Genomic DNA, 17,271 nt, shown 5'->3' on the forward strand with positions numbered 1-17,271 from the left:
GAAAAAGGGGGGCGGAGAAAGGGTCGGAGTGGAGTGAAGGGGGGAATAAAGGAGGTTGGGAGGGGGTGAGAGGAAGGGGGGAGAGAGGGGTAGGAGGGAGACGGGGGGAGAGTAAACGTTCCCTCCCTCACACTCTGCGGAGCTGACACTCACGTTGCATACGGAGTAGTTGTACTCCATCACCTCCTCTTCCTCCTCCTCTCTTCGCTCCCTCCTTCCCCCGGCTCCTCCTTCTGCTGAGAGAGAGAAACGTGAGGGGTGATACCCCGGGGCAACACCACAACGCGGGGGGGGGGGGGGCAACTCCACAACGCGGGGGGCAACTCCACAACACCAGGGGGGGGGGGAGAAACTCCACAACACGGGGGGGGGGCAACTCCACAACGCGGGGGGGGCAACTCCACAACACCAGGGGGGGGGGCAACTCCACAACGCGGGGGGGGGGCAACCCCACAACGCGGGGGGCAACTCCACAACACCAGGGGGGGGGGAGCAACACCACAACGCGGGGGGGGGGGCAACTCAACAACGCGGGGGGCAACACCACAACGCGGGGGGGGGGCAACTCAACAACACCAGGGGGGGGAGCAACACCACAACGCGGGGGCAACTCCACAACGCGGGGGGCAACTCCACAACACCAGGGGGGGGCAACTCCACAACGCGGGGGGGGGGGGGCAACAAGGCACTCACTCGCTCTCTGCCTCTCCCTCTCCAAGAGACAGCTGCCCTAGACTGCTTGCCAGATGTAGAGCGCTCCGAGACTGCTCCGGGGAGATCACAGACGCGGGAAACTGCCCCACCTTCAGGGTCCGTCTGTTCTGCCCCCACCAGGGGCGAGAGTCTGACCTGCAGGCGGAAAAATCGCTGTTACAGGGGCAATAAGGCACTCAGGAGCAGGGTTACCCCCTCTGGGGGGTAAATATAAGGCTGTTACAGGGGCAATAAGGCACTCAGGAGCTGGGTTACCCCTCTGGGGGGTAAATATAAGGCTGTTACAGGGGCAATAAGGCACTCAGGAGCTGGGTTACCCCCTCTGGGGGTAAATATAAGGCTGTTACAGGAGCAATAAGGCACTCAGGAGCTGGGTTACCCCCTCTGGGGGGTAAATATAAGGCTGTTACAGGGGCAATAAGGCACTCAGGAGCTGGGTTACCCCTCTGGGGGGTAAATATAAGGCTGTTACAGGGGCAATAAGGCACTCAGGAGCTGGGTTACCCCCTCTGGGGGGTAAATATAAGGCTGTTACAGGAGCAATAAGGCACTCAGGAGCTGGGTTACCCCCTCTGGGGGGTAAATATAAGGCTGTTACAGGGCAATAAGGCACTCAGGAGCTGGGTTACCCCTCTGGGGGGTAAATATAAGGCTGTTACAGGGGCAATAAGGCACTCAGGAGCTGGGTTACCCCCTCTGGGGGGTAAATATAAGGCTGTTACAGGAGCAATAAGGCACTCAGGAGCTGGGTTACCCCCTCTGGGGGGTAATATAAGGCTGTTACAGGGGCAATAAGGCACTCATGAGCTGGGTTACCCCTCTGGGGGTAAATATAAGGCTGTTACAGGGGCAATAAGGCACTCAGGAGCTGGGTTACCCCCTCTGGGGGGTAAATATAAGGCTGTTACAGGGGCAATAAGGCACTCGAGCTGGGTTACCCCCTGTGGGGGGTAAATATAAGGCTGTTACAGGGGCAATAAGGCACTCAGGAGCTGGGTTACCCCCTCTGGGGGGTAAATATAAGGCTGTTACAGGAGCAATAAGGCACTGAGGTGATGGGATACCCCCTCAGGGGTAAATATAAGGCTGTTACAGGGGCAATAAGGCACTCAGGAGCTGGGTTACCCCCTCTGGGGGGTAAATATAAGGCTGTTACAGGAGCAATAAGGCACTCAGGAGCTGGGTTACCCCCTCTGGGGGGTAAATATAAGGCTGTTACAGGGGCAATAAGGCACTCATGAGCTGGGTTACCCCTCTGGGGGGTAAATATAAGGCTGTTACAGGGGCAATAAGGCACTCAGGAGCTGGGTTACCCCCTCTGGGGGGTAAATATAAGGCTGTTACAGGGGCAATAAGGCACTCGAGCTGGGTTACCCCCTGTGGGGGGTAAATATAAGGCTGTTACAGGGGCAATAAGGCACTCAGGAGCTGGGTTACCCCCTCTGGGGGGTAAATATAAGGCTGTTACAGGAGCAATAAGGCACTGAGGTGATGGGATACCCCCTCAGGGGTAAATATAAGGCTGTTACAGGGGCAATAAGGCACTCAGGAGCTGGGTTACCCCCTCTGGGGGGTAAATATAAGGCTGTTACATGGGCAATATGGCACTCAGGAGCTGGGTTACCCCCTCTGGGGGGTAAATAAAAGGCTGTTACATGGGCAATAAGGCACTCGGGAGTTGGGTTATACAGAAGTAATAAGGCACCCAGGAGTTATATACCCTGCTTCGATGAGAGTGATGATGTCACCAGTTTCAAGTTGTAACCACCCCGCCTCATTCACATCCTGCAGCGCTCTCATCTCCGGGGGTCTCGCCTGGGGGAGAAAAGACTGCATGAGAGGGAGGAGGGGGGAGAGAGTGGGGGGGGGAGAAGAGAGTCGGGGGGAAGAAAGGGGCAGAGAAGAGAGAGTGGGGGGGGAAGAGATGTGACGAGAAGAGAGATGGAGAGAAGAGAGATGGGAAGGAGAGATTGTGGGGGGTGAAGAGAGAGAGTGGGGGGAAAGAGAGAGAGAGTGGGGGGGGGGGAGATAGAGAGCTGCGAGGGAAGAGACAGTGGGGGGGGGAAGATAGAGTGGGGGGCTGGATGAGAGAGTGGGGGAAGAGAGAGTGGGGGAGGTGGGGGAAGAGAGAGTGGGGGAGGTGGGGGAAGAGAGAGTGGGGGTGGGGAAGAGAGAGTGGGGGGGGGGGAAGAGAGAGTGGGGGAGGTGGGGGAAGAGAGAGTGGGGGGGGAAGAGAGAGTGGGGGGGGAAGAGAGAGTGGGGGGGGAAGAGAGTGGGGGGGAAGAGAGAGTGGGGGGGGAAGAGAGAGTGGGGGGGGAAGAGAAAGTGGGGGGGAAGAGAGAGCAGGAGAAGAGAGAGTGGGGGGAAGAGACAGAGGGAGAAGAGACTGCGTGAGAAGCAGAAGAGGGGAAGAGACGGGGGAGCAGAGATCGCGGGAGGGGGGGAAGAAAGTGGGGGAGAAGAGAGAGAGGGGAAAGGAAGAGTGGTATAGAGAAGAGACTGCGTGAGAGGGAAGAGAGGGGAAGAAACGTGGAGAAGAGAGACCGGGGGGAGGAAGAGAGAGGGAGATAAGAGACTACATGACTGAGAGGGAGGTGAGGGGAAGAGACGGGGAGGAAGAGAGACGGGGAGAAGGAGAGAGAGAGAAGGAAGAAGAAAGGAGGGGGGGAACGAGAGAGACACCGCTCCCTGACCCCCCCGCCCCCCACCTCCCCCCCCCCCCCGCTCACCTCCTGAAGCTGGGTTATCAGGCTGCTGAAGTTGGGTCTCTGTTCTGGTCTCTGAGCCCAGCACTTCATCATAACGGAGTACAGAGCTTGGGGACAATCGTCAGGACGCTCCAGGCGGTCCCCATCCCGGTCTGTCTTCATCAGGATCTAGGGTGACACAGACAGAAGGGAGCTATGAGTGTGTCCCTCCCCCGCAGGGTGACACAGACAGAAGGGAGCTGTGAGCCTGTCCCTCCCCCCGCAGGGTGACACAGTGACACAGACAGAAGGGAGCTATGAGACTGTCCCTCCCCCCGCAGGGTGACACAGTGACACAGACAGAAGGGAGATATGAGCCTGTCCCTCCCCCCGCAGGGTGACACAGTGACACAGACAGAAGGGAGCTATGAGACTGTCCCTCCCCCCGCAGGGTGACACAGTGACACAGACAGAAGGGAGCTATGAGACTGTCCCTCCCCCGCAGGGTGACACAGACAGAAGGGAGCTATGAGTCTGTCCCTCCCCCCGCAGGGTGACACAGTGACACAGACAGAAGGGAGCTATGAGTCTGTCCCTCCCCCGCAGGGTGACACAGTGACACAGACAGAAGGGAGCTATGAGTCTGTCCCTACCCCCGCAGGGTGACACAGTGACACAGACAGAAGGGAGCTATGAGCCTGTCCCTCCCCCCGCAGGGTGACACAGTGACACAGACAGAAGGGAGCTATGAGTGTGTCCCTCCCCCCGCAGGGTGACACAGTGACACAGACAGAAGGGAGCTATGAGCCTGTCCCTCCCCCCGCAGGGTGACACAGTGACACAGACAGAAGGGAGCTATGAGTGTGTCCCTCCCCCCGCAGGGTGACACAGTGACACAGACAGAAGGGAGCTATGAGACTGTCCCTCCCCCCGCAGGGTGACACAGTAACACAGACAGAAGGGAGCTATGAGCCTCTCCCTCCCCCGCAGGGTGACACAGTGACACAGACAGAAGGGAGCTATGAGCCTGTCTCTCCCCCTGCAGGGTGACACAGACAGAAGGGAGCTATGGGCCTGTCCCTCCCCCCGCAGGGTGACACAGACAGAAGGGAGCTATGAGTCTGTCCCTCCCCCCGCAGGGTGACACAGTGACACAGACAGAAGGGAGCTATGAGTCTGTCCCTCCCCCGCTTGGTGACACAGTGACACAGACAGAAGGGAGCTATGAGCCTCCCCCTCCCCCCGCAGTGTGACACAGTGACAGACAGAAGGGAGCTATGAGTCTGTCCCTCGCCCCGCAGGGTGACACAGTGACACAGACAGAAGGGAGCTATGAGCCTGTCCCTCCCCCCGCAGGGTGACACAGACAGACAGAAGGGAGCTATGAGCCTGTCCCTCCCCCGCAGGGTGACACAGTGACACAGACAGCAGGGAGCTATGAGTCTGTCCCTCCCCCCGCAGGGTGACACAGTGACACAGACAGAAGGGAGCTATGAGCCTGTCCCTCCCCCCGCAGGGTGACACAGTGACACAGACAGAAGGGAGCTATGAGCCTGTCCCTCCCCCCGCAGGGTGACACAGTGACACAGACAGAAGGGAGCTATGAGCCTGTCCCTCCCCCGCAGGGTGACACAGTGACACAGACAGAAGGGAGCTATGAGCCTGTCCCTCCCCCGCAGGGTGACACAGTGACACAGACAGAAGGGAGCTATGAGCCTGTCCCTCCCCCCGCAGGGTGACACAGTGACACAGGGGCCATTATATTGTATTTTTTCTTGTATTCTTGCTGGTAACGGAGGACATGGACCTGCAGTATGCTGACGAGGACGCCTTTTATGATGGCAGCGGTAAGTAAAATGTTTTATTAACTTTATTTATGCTGTCTTTCTAATGTTTGATTTTATAATGGGCAAATTCACTATTATACATATGCGGATAATAGTCATTTTACCCATTACCGTATGTGTTGGGGGGGGGGGGGGTTGTTGTGTTTATTTTGGTTTCTTGGGGGTAGAGGGATAGGGTGAAGGGGTAGTAGCCCCAAGGATGGATGTTTAGGCCTTCCGGGGGGGTAGCGGGACTGGTTAATCCCTTCATTACCATAGCGGTTCCTACCGCTATGGTAGTGAAAGGGTTAACGCCTTTTCAGAGAGGCGATCGTCACGCGGATGTGTGACGTGTAACTAACGTGTAGATAGCCTAATCTGCAGTAACATGTGACTGGAGCGTGAGATGAGGCGTGTAGTGTGTGCGGCCTGGAATTCAATGTCAGTAAAGTGCAATCAGTATGGAATTAACAATTATATTTAATGCAGTGATTAAGGAGAACGGCACTCAGCGTAATTATGTAGCTAAATCTGGCGTTGGGTGTAACACCGCATGCTAATAACGTACCACACGTTGGGCAATGATTTCCTAATTAACTTTTATTAAAAGGTGGTTTTTACATATACACATACACACATATATATATATACACACATCTATCAAATGGATATATTCCTGTATGCTCATCTGCATGTCTTAGACAGGTCTGCAGCCCCGCCTTTCACCATTATCCCCCAGCACACAGCACTTCCACTGCAGCAAGGGATTCTGGGAAATGACATGCAGCCCTGCCTCTCACCATTATCCCACAGCACACAGCGCTCCCACTGCAGCAAGGGATTCTGGGAAATGACATGCAGCCCTGCCTCTCACCATTATCCCACAGCATACAGCACTTCCACTGCAGCAAGGGATTCTGGGAAATGACATGCAGCCCCGCCTCTCACCATTATCCCCCAGCATACAGCACTTCCACTGCAGCAAGGGATTCTGGGAAATGACATGCAGCCCTGCCTCTCACCATTATCACCCAGCATACAGCACTTCCACTGCAGCAAGGGATTCTGGGAAATGACATGCAGCCCCGCCTCTCACCATTATCCCCCAGCATACAGCACTTCCACTGCAGCAAGGGATTCTGGGAAATGACATGCAGCCCCGCCTCTCACCATTATCCCCCAGCATACAGCGCTTCCACTGCAGCAAGGGATTCTGGGAAATGACATGCAGCCCCGCCTTTCCCCATTATCACACAGCATACAGCGCTTCCACTGCAGCAAGGGATTCTGGGAAATGACATGCAGCCCCGCCTTTCACCATTATCCCCCAGCACACAGCGCTTCCACTGCAGCAAGGGATTCTGGGAAATGACATGCAGTCCCGCCTTTCACCATTATCCCCCAGCACACAGCGCTCCCACTGCAGCAAGGGATTCTGGGAAATGACATGCAGCCCCGCCTTTCACCATTATCTCCCAGCACACAGCGCTCCCACTGCAGCAAGGGATTCTGGGAAATGACATGCAGCCCCGCCTTTCACCATTATCCCCCAGCACACAGCGCTCCCACTGCAGCAAGGGATTCTGGGAAATGACATGCAGCCCGGCCTTTCACCATTATCCCCCAGCACACAGTGCTCCCACTGCAGCAAGGGATTCTGGGAAATGACATGCAGCCCCGCCTTTCACCATTATCCCCCAGCACACAGCACTTCCACTGCAGCAAGGGATTCTGGGAAATGACATGCAGCCCCGCCTTTCACCATTATCCCCCAGCATACAGCTCTTCCACTGCAGCAAGGGATTCTGGGAAATGACATGCAGCCCTGCCTTTCACCATTATCACCCAGCACACAGCGCTCCCACTGCAGCAAGGGATTCTGGGAAATGACATGCAGCCCCGCCTTTCACCATTATCACCCAGCACACAGCGCTTCCACTGCAGCAAGGGATTCTGGGAAATGACATGCAGCCCCGCCTCTCACCATTATCCCCCAGCACACAGCACTTCCACTGCAGCAAGGGATTCTGGGAAATGACATGCAGCCCCGCCTCTCACCATTATCCCCCAGCACACAGCTCTTCCACTGCAGCAAGGGATTCTGGGAAATGACATGCAGCCCTGCCTTTCACCATTATCCCCCAGCACACAGTGCTCCCACTGCAGCAAGGGATTCTGGGAAATGACATGCAGCCCTGCCTTTCACCATTATCCCCCAGCACACAGCACTTCCACTGCAGCAAGGGATTCTGGGAAATGACATGCAGCCCCGCCTTTCACCATTATCCCCCAGCACACAGCGCTTCCACTGCAGCAAGGGATTCTGGGAAATGACATGCAGCCGCGCCTTTCACCCATTATCCCCCAGCACACAGCGCTTCCACTGCAGCAAGGGATTCTGGGAAATGACATGCAGCCCTGCCTTTCACCATTATCCCCCAGCACACAGTGCTCCCACTGCAGCAAGGGATTCTGGGAAATGACATGCAGCCCTGCCTTTCACCATTATCCCCCAGCACACAGCGCTCCCACTGCAGCAAGGGATTCTGGGAAATGACATGCAGCCCCGCCTTTCACCATTATCACCCAGCACACAGCGCTTCCACTGCAGCAAGGGATTCTGGGAAATGACATGCAGCCCCGCCTTTCACCATTATCACCCAGCACACAGCGCTCCCACTGCAGCAAGGGATTCTGGGAAATGACATGCAGCCCCGCCTTTCACCGTTATCCCCCAGCACACAGCGCTCCCACTGCAGCAAGGGATTCTGGGAAATGACATGCAGCCCGCCTTTCACCATTATCCCCCAGCATACAGCGCTCCCACTGCAGCAAGGGATTCTGGGAAATGACATGCAAATGAGCACACAGTGTATCACCTTTTGCTTCAAATCCACATGACATATATATATTTATATATTTATATTATCTATATAACATAAACAGGCTGTGATTACTTTTATAGAAAGCTAATTACCTAAGCTGCTGATCGATTGGTTCTCCCGCGATCGATCAGCAAAGATCCTGCTTCCCCGGGCTCACTAAATGGCCGCCTTTCCGTTCCAACCAATCCTTCAGTCAGTGTAACTCACCAGCTACAATGTATCCTTATATTACTAAGGTAACATTCAGTCAGTGTAACTCACCAGCTACAATGTATCCTTATATTACTAAGGTAACATTCAGTCAGTGTAACTCACCAGCTACAATGTATCCTTATATCACTAAGGTAACATTCAGTCAGTGTAACTCACCAGCTACAATGTATCCTTATATCACTAAGGTAACATTCAGTCAGTGTAACTCACCAGCTACAATGTATCCTTATATCACTAAGGTAACATTCAGTCAGTGTAACTCACCAGCTACAATGTATCCTTATATCACTACGGTAACATTCAGTCAGTGTAACTCACCAGCTACAATGTATCCTTATATCACTAAGGTAACATTCAGTCAGTGTAACTCACCAGCTACAATGTATCCTTATATCACTAAGGTAACATTCAGTCAGTGTAACTCACCAGCTACAATGTATCCTTATATCACTAAGGTAACATTCAGTCAGTGTAACTCACCAGCTACAATGTATCCTTATATCACTAAGGTAACATTCAGTCAGTGTAACTCACCAGCTACAATGTATCCTTATATCACTAAGGTTACATTCAGTCAGTGTAACTCACCAGCTACAATGTATCCTTATATCACTACGGTAACATTCAGTCAGTGTAACTCACCAGCTACAATGTATCCTTATATCACTACGGTAACATTCAGTCAGTGTAACTCACCAGCTACAATGTATCCTTATATCACTAAGGTTACATTCAGTCAGTGTAACTCACCAGCTACAATGTATCCTTATATTACTAAGGTTACATTCAGTCAGTGTAACTCACCAGCTACAATGTATCCTTATATTACTAAGGTAACATTTAGTCAGTGTAACTCACCAGCTACAATGTATCCTTATATTACTAAGGTTACATTCAGTCAGTGTAACTCACCAGCTACAATGTATCCTTATATTACTACGGTAACATTCAGTCAGTGTAACTCACCAGCTACAATGTATCCTTATATTACTAAGGTAACATTCAGTCAGTGTAACTCACCAGCTACAATGTATCCTTATATCACTAAGGTAACATTCAGTCAGTGTAACTCACCAGCTACAATGTATCCTTATATTACTACGGTAACATTCAGTCAGTGTAACTCACCAGCTACAATGTATCCTTATATCACTAAGGTAACATTCAGTCAGTGTAACTCACCAGCTACAATGTATCCTTATATTACTAAGGTAACATTCAGTCAGTGTAACTCACCAGCTACAATGTATCCTTATATTACTAAGGTAACATTACTATTGTCACAGCTTTGCAGCACAAACTGCTGGGCACATTGGCAACACATGTATATATTAAATATCTATCTGAGGCAGTGATGGGAGAGAACGGATATTAACCAGCTAATTATTAGGGGTTATTAGGGCGGTAATAATGTTTCAGATAAGCGCTGCGACGACATGAATTCCGAACGCGGTTATACTCCCGTCTTTTGGCGTATTTGTTATACGGCTTATTATTACCCAACACCTCGCAACGTGCGGTATATAGGATTTCTCTGCGTCTGCTGTACACTTTCACTGAACACATGTACTACACGGTTATAACGTGCGCTACGCGTGCAGCTGTGCTGTCATTAGCGTGTAATAAGCGTGTAAGGAACTACCTGTCTCCCGCTTAGTCCCAGCCAGGGCTCCTGCCCGTAAGTAAACATCTCCCACAGGGTGACCCCGAACATCCAGACATCGGGAGGCGTGTGAGAAGGTGCCGAACTTCAGGCTCTCGGGGGAACACCTGCGTATACACGGGTATACATTATATATATTGTGACATAGTCCCGGGATAGTGGGCGGCTTTCTGTCTGATGTATAGCAGAAAGTGCAGCATCTGAGGATCTATTGGGGCGCTGTCCCCATCTAACAGTTAAGGACTCAATGTTATCTGTGTGTGTTATTAAAGTTGGTAACTGGCTTAGCCAGCCAGCATTGCAGATAGGGATATGCATGTGAGTTAGACTCCTGACAGGAGTAGGTGTTATCTTTATGATTTCTTTTGTTTCTTAAAGTGACGGTGTTTAAAATGTTTAGTGTCAATAATGGAGAAATAAATCTGAGCCAGCGGCAGCGCTACCTAAAGGGAGCCGTTTGTCACACATGCACACGTACATACACACACACACACACACACATCCCCCCTCCCTCTCTTGCCCCCTCACCCTCTTGCCCATTCCCTCTTGCTCGTTCGCCCCTCTCTCGCACATCCCTTGCCGCTCTCTCGCCCCCTCTCTCGCCCCTCTCACCATGCGAAGGGGATCTTGCTCTGAGCGGACATGATGTAATGGTCGCTGTGGATTCCCAGCGCTCTCATCAGCCCGAAGTCCCCGATCTTCACCCTCTCTCGCTGGTCAGCAGAATGTTCCGGGTGGCCAGGTCCCGATGGAGGAACTTGTGGGACTCCAGGTAACTCATCCCCGAGGCGATCTGCAGGGCGTAACCCCACAGCGCGGGCAGCGGATAGCACCCGCAACGGGACCGCAGGATGTCATGAAGGGACCCCAACTGGGCCAGCTCTGTCACCTGCGGAAAGGAGATAGGTGTCACCCTATCACCCTGCGGGGGAGGGACAGTCTCATAGCTCCCTTGTGTCTGTGTCACTGTGTCACCCTGCGGGGGAGGGACAGGCTCATAGCTCCCTTCTGTCTGTGTCACTGTGTCACCCTGCGGGGGGAGGGACAGGCTCATAGCTCCCTTCTGTCTGTGTCACCCTGCGGGGGGAGGGACAGACTCATAGCTCCCTTCTGTCTGTATCACTGTGTCACCCTGCGGGGGGAGAGGACAGACTCATAGCTCCCTTCTGTCTGTGTCCCTGTGTCACCCTGCGGGGGGAGGGACAGACTCATAGCTCCCTTCTGTCTGTGTCACTGTGTCACCCTGCGGGGGAGGGACAGACTCATAGCTCCCTTCAGTCTGTGTCACTGTGTCACCCTGCGGGGGGTAGGGACAGACTCATAGCTCCCTTCTGTCTGTGTCACCCTGTGGGGGGAGGGACAGGCTCATAGCTCCCTTCTGTCTGTGTCACTGTGTCACCCTGCGGGGGGAGGGACAGACTCATAGCTCCCTTCTGTCTGTGTCACTGTGTCACCCTGCGGGGGAGGTACAGACTCATAGCTCCCTTCTGTCTGTGTCACTGTGTCACACTGCGGGGGAGGGACAGACTCATAGCTCCCTTCTGTCTGTGTCACTGTGTCACCCTGCGGGGGGAGGTACAGACTCATAGCTCCCTTCTGTCTGTGTCACTGTGTCACCCTGCGGGGGAGGGACAGACTCATAGCTCCCTTCTGTCTGTGTCACTGTGTCACCCTGCGGGGGAGGGACAGGCTCATAGCTCCTTCTGTCTGTGTGTCTGTGTCACCCTGCGGGGGGAGGGACAGACTCATAGCTCCCTTCTGTCTGTGTCACTGTGTCACCCTGCGGGGGGAGGGACAGACTCATAGCTCCCTTCTGTCTGTGTCAATGTGTCACCCTGCGGGGGGAGGTACAGACTCATAGCTCCCTTCTGTCTGTGTCACTGTGTCACCCTGCGGGGGGAAAGACAGGCTCATAGCTCCCTTCTGTCTGTGTCACTGTGTCACCCTGTGGGGGGAGGGACAGACTCATAGCTCCCTTCTGTCTGTGTCACTGTGTCGCCCTGCGGGGGGAGGGACAGGCTCATAGCTCCCTTCTGTCTGTGTCACTGTGTCACCCTGCGGGGGAGGGACAGACTCATAGCTCCCTTCTGTCTGTGTCACTGTGTCACCCTGCGGGGGAGGGACAGACTCATAGCTCCCTTCTGTCTGTGTCACTGTCACCCTGCGGGGGGAGGACAGGCTCATAGCTCCCTTCTGTCTGTGTCACTGTCACCCTGCGGGGGGAGGGACAGGCTCATAGCTCCCCTTCTGTCTGTGTCACTGTGTCACCCTGCGGGGGGAGGGACAGACACATAGCTCCCTTCTGTCTGTGTCACTGTGTCACCCTGCGGGGGAAGGGACAGACTCATAGCTCCCTTCTGCCTGTGTCACTGTGTTACCCTGCGGGGGAGGGACAGGCTCATAGGTCCCTTCTGTCTGTGTCACTGTGTCACCCTGCGGGGGGAGGGACAGACTCATAGCTCCCTTCTGTCTGTGTCACCTGCGGGGGGAGGGACAGTCTCATAGCTCCCTTCTGTCTGTGTCACTGTGTCACCCTGCGCGGGGAGGGACAGACACATAGCTCCCTTCTGTCTGTTGTCACTGTGTCACCCTGCGGGGGGAGGGACAGGCTCATAGCTCCCTTCTGTCTGTGTCACTGTGTCACCCTGCGGGGGGAGGGACAGACTCATAGCTCCCTTCTGTCTGTGTCACTGTGTCACCAGCGGGGGGAGGGACAGGCTCATAGCTCCCTTCTGTCTGTGTCGCTGTGTCACTCTGCGGGGGGAGGGACAGTGTCATAGCTCCCTTCTGTCTGTGTCACTGTGTCACCCTGTGGGGGGAGGGACAGACTCATAGCTCCCTTCTGTCTGTGTCAATGTGTCACCCTGCGGGGGAGGGACAGGCTCATAGCTCCCTTCTGTCTGTGTCACCCTGTGGGGGGAGGGACAGACTCATAGCTCCCTTCTGTCTGTGTCACCCTGCGGGGGGAGGACAGACTCATAGCTCCCTTCTGTCTGTGTCACTGTGTCACCCTGCGCGGGGAGGGACAGACTCATAGCTCCCTTCTGTCTGTGTCACTGTGTCACCTGCGGGGGGAGGGACAGCCTCATAGCTCCCTTCTGTCTGTGTCACTGTGTCACCCTGCGGGGGGAGGGACAGACTCATAGCTCCCTTCTGTCTGTGTCACTGTGTCACCCTGCAGGGGGGAGGGACAGTCTCATAGCTCCCTTCTGTCTGTGTCACTGTGTCACCCTGCGGGGGAGGGACAGACACATAGCTCCCTTCTGTCTGTGTCACTGTGTCACCCTGCGGGGGGAGGGACAGACTCATAGCTCCTTCTGTCTGTGTTACTGTGTCACCCTGCGGGGGGAGGGACAGGCTCATAGCTCCCTTCTGTCTGTGTCACTGTGTCACCCTGCGGGGGGAGGGACAGACTCATAGCTCCCTTCTGTCTGTGTCACTGTGTCACCCTGCGGGGGGAGGACAGACTCATAGCTCCCTTCTGTCTGTGTCACTGTGTCACCCTGCGGGGGGAGGGACAGGGCTCATAGCTCCCTTCTGTCTGTGTCACTGTGTCACTCTGCGGGGGAGGGACAGGCTCATAGCTCCCTTCTGTCTGTGTCACTGTGTCACCCTGCGGGGGGAGGGACCGACTCATAGCTCCCTTCTGTCTGTGTCACTGTCACCCTGCGGGGGGAGGGACAGTCTCATAGCTCCCTTCTGTCTGTGTCACTGTGTCACACTGTGGGGGCAGGGACAGGCTCATAGCTCCCTTCTGTCTGTGTCACTGTGTCACCCTGCGGGGGGAGGGACAGCCTCATAGCTCCCTTCTGTCTGTGTCACTGTGTCACCCTGCGGGGGGAGGGACAGACTCATAGCTCCCTTCTGTCTGTGTCACTGTGTCACCCTGCAGGGGGGAGGGACAGTCTCATAGCTCCCTTCTGTCTGTGTCACTGTGTCACCCTGCGGGGGGAGGGACAGACACATAGCTCCCTTCTGTCTGTGTCACTGTGTCACCCTGCGGGGGGAGGGACAGACTCATAGCTCCCTTCTGTCTGTGTTACTGTGTCACCCTGCGGGGGGAGGGACAGGCTCATAGCTCCCTTCTGTCTGTGTCACTGTGTCACCCTGCGGGGGGAGGGACAGACTCATAGCTCCCTTCTGTCTGTGTCACTGTGTCACCCTGCGGGGGCAGGGACAGACTCATAGCTCCCTTCTGTCTGTGTCACTGTCACCCTGCGGGGGGAGGGACAGGCTCATAGCTCCCTTCTGTCTGTGTCACTGTCACCCTGCGGGGGGGAGGGACAGGCTCATAGCTCCCTTCTGTCTGTGTCACTGTGTCACCCTGCGGGGGAGGGACAGACACATAGCTCCCTTCTGTCTGTGTCACTGTGTCACCCTGCGGGGGAAGGGACAGACTCATAGCTCCCTTCTGCCTGTGTCACTGTGTTACCCTGCGGGGGGAGGGACAGGCTCATAGGTCCCTTCTGTCTGTGTCACCCTGTGTCACCCTGCGGGGGGAGGGACAGACTCATAGCTCCCTTCTGTCTGTGTCACCCTGCGGGGGGAGGGACAGTCTCATAGCTCCCTTCTGTCTGTGTCACTGTGTCACCCTGCGCGGGGAGGGACAGACACATAGCTCCCTTCTGTCTGTGTCACTGTGTCACCCTGCGGGGGGAGGGACAGGCTCATAGCTCCCTTCTGTCTGTGTCACTGTGTCACCCTGCGGGGGGAGGGACAGACTCATAGCTCCCTTCTGTCTGTGTCACTGTGTCACTCAGCGGGGGGAGGGACAGGCTCATAGCTCCCTTCTGTCTGTGTCGCTGTGTCACTCTGCGGGGGGAGGGACAGTGTCATAGCTCCCTTCTGTCTGTGTCACTGTGTCACCCTGTGGGGGGAGGGACAGACTCATAGCTCCCTTCTGTCTGTGTCAATGTGTCACCCTGCGGGGGAGGGACAGGCTCATAGCTCCCTTCTGTCTGTGTCACCCTGTGGGGGGAGGGACAGACTCATAGCTCCCTTCTGTCTGTGTCACCCTGCGGGGGGAGGGACAGACTCATAGCTCCCTTCTGTCTGTGTCACTGTGTCACCCTGCGCGGGGAGGGACAGACTCATAGCTCCCTTCTGTCTGTGTCACTGTGTCACCCTGCGGGGGGAGGGACAGCCTCATAGCTCCCTTCTGTCTGTGTCACTGTGTCACCCTGCGGGGGGAGGGACAGACTCATAGCTCCCTTCTGTCTGTGTCACTGTGTCACCCTGCAGGGGGGAGGGACAGTCTCATAGCTCCCTTCTGTCTGTGTCACTGTGTCACCCTGCGGGGGGAGGGACAGACACATAGCTCCCTTCTGTCTGTGTCACTGTGTCACCCTGCGGGGGGAGGGACAGACTCATAGCTCCCTTCTGTCTGTGTTACTGTGTCACCCTGCGGGGGAGGGACAGGCTCATAGCTCCCTTCTGTCTGTGTCACTGTGTCACCCTGCGGGGGGAGGGACAGACTCATAGCTCCCTTCTGTCTGTGTCACTGTGTCACCCTGCGGGGGGAGGGACAGACTCATAGCTCCCTTCTGTCTGTGTCACTGTGTCACCCTGCGGGGGGAGGGACAGGCTCATAGCTCCCTTCTGTCTGTGTCACTGTGTCACTCTGCGGGGGAGGGACAGGCTCATAGCTCCCTTCTGTCTGTGTCACTGTGTCACCCTGCGGGGGGAGGGACCGACTCATAGCTCCCTTCTGTCTGTGTCACTGTCACCCTGCGGGGGGAGGGACAGTCTCATAGCTCCCTTCTGTCTGTGTCACTGTGTCACTCTGTGGGGGCAGGGACAGGCTCATAGCTCCCTTCTGTCTGTGTCACTGTGTCACCCTGCGGGGGGAGGGACAGCCTCATAGCTCCCTTCTGTCTGTGTCACTGTGTCACCCTGCGGGGGGAGGGACAGACTCATAGCTCCCTTCTGTCTGTGTCACTGTGTCACCCTGCAGGGGGGAGGGACAGTCTCATAGCTCCCTTCTGTCTGTGTCACTGTGTCACCCTGCGGGGGAGGGACAGACACATAGCTCCCTTCTGTCTGTGTCACTGTGTCACCCTGCGGGGGGAGGGACAGACTCATAGCTCCCTTCTGTCTGTGTTACTGTGTCACCCTGCGGGGGGAGGACAGGCTCATAGCTCCCTTCTGTCTGTGTCACTGTGTCACCCTGCGGGGGGAGGGACAGACTCATAGCTCCCTTCTGTCTGTGTCACTGTGTCACCCTGCGGGGGGAGGGACAGACTCATAGCTCCCTTCTGTCTGTGTCACTGTGTCACCCTGCGGGGGGAGGGACAGGCTCATAGCTCCCTTCTGTCTGTGTCACTGTGTCACTCTGCGGGGGAGGGACAGGCTCATAGCTCCCTTCTGTCTGTGTCACTGTGTCACCCTGCGGGGGGGAGGGACACACTCATAGCTCCCTTCTGTCTGTGTCACTGTGTCACCCTGCGGGGGGAGGGACAGTCTCATAGCTCCCTTCTGTCTGTGTCACTGTGTCACTCTGCGGGGGAGGGACAGGCTCATAGCTCCCTTCTGTCTGTGTCACTGTGTCACCCTGCGGGGGGAGGGACAGGCTCATAGCTCCCTTCTGTCTGTGTCACTGTGTCACCCTGCGGGGGGAGGGACAGGCTCATAGCTCCCTTCTGTCTGTGTCACTGTGTCACCCTGCGGGGGGAGGGACAGACTCATAGCTCCCTTCTGTCTGTGTCACTGTGTCACCCTGCGGGGGGAGGGACAGACTCATAGCTCCCTTCTGTCTGTGTCACTGTGTCACCCTGCGGGGGGAGGTGGGGGGGGGGGGGGCAGGGGGTCACCTCTCACCATTTTCAGTGGCTGGGTCAGTACCACCGCCGTAGAGCTGGATGAGGTTAGGGTGGTTCAGTGCGTACATGGTGTTCACCTCCTGCAGGAATTCTGCCAGCGCTTCTGGATCAGAACAAGCGTCTGTGCGGAGGGATTTTACCGCTACGCTCACCTGGGGGGGGGGGGGGGGGGGGGGGTATATATATCACACACACTATAGACAGGAGACCCCATCCTCCCCTCTCCATATCTTCTTCATCTTTCCCTTCCCCCCAGTTACACTCCCCGTCACCCCCCCCCCCCCCAGTAATACTCCATAATTCCCCTGAGGACCCACCACTCTCCTTTCACCCCCCCCCCCCAGTAATACTCCATACTTCCCCTGAGGACCCACCACTCTCCTTTCACCCCCCCCCCCCAGTAATACTCCATACTTCCCCTGAGGACCCACCACTCTCCTTTCACCCCCCCCCCCCAGTAATACT

General features: G+C 55.7%; 1 protein-coding gene across 1 annotated transcript in view; it reads right to left on the minus strand.

Moving 5' to 3' along the window:
- Window positions 1-17,271, minus strand: part of LOC142485020 (non-receptor tyrosine-protein kinase TNK1-like) — a 26,474-nt gene that overhangs the window by 7,526 nt on the left and 1,677 nt on the right. Inside the window, 10 exon segments of the mRNA XM_075584250.1 lie at window positions 134-236; window positions 694-849; window positions 2,435-2,529; window positions 3,444-3,590; window positions 9,968-10,048; window positions 10,050-10,095; window positions 10,601-10,694; window positions 10,697-10,877; window positions 16,805-16,831; window positions 16,833-16,958. Coding sequence (XP_075440365.1) covers window positions 134-236; window positions 694-849; window positions 2,435-2,529; window positions 3,444-3,590; window positions 9,968-10,048; window positions 10,050-10,095; window positions 10,601-10,694; window positions 10,697-10,877; window positions 16,805-16,831; window positions 16,833-16,958 — 1,056 coding nt within the window.

Source organism: Ascaphus truei, unplaced genomic scaffold (assembly GCF_040206685.1).
Source record: "Ascaphus truei isolate aAscTru1 unplaced genomic scaffold, aAscTru1.hap1 HAP1_SCAFFOLD_512, whole genome shotgun sequence".
Taxonomy (NCBI): Eukaryota; Metazoa; Chordata; class Amphibia; order Anura; family Ascaphidae; genus Ascaphus; species Ascaphus truei.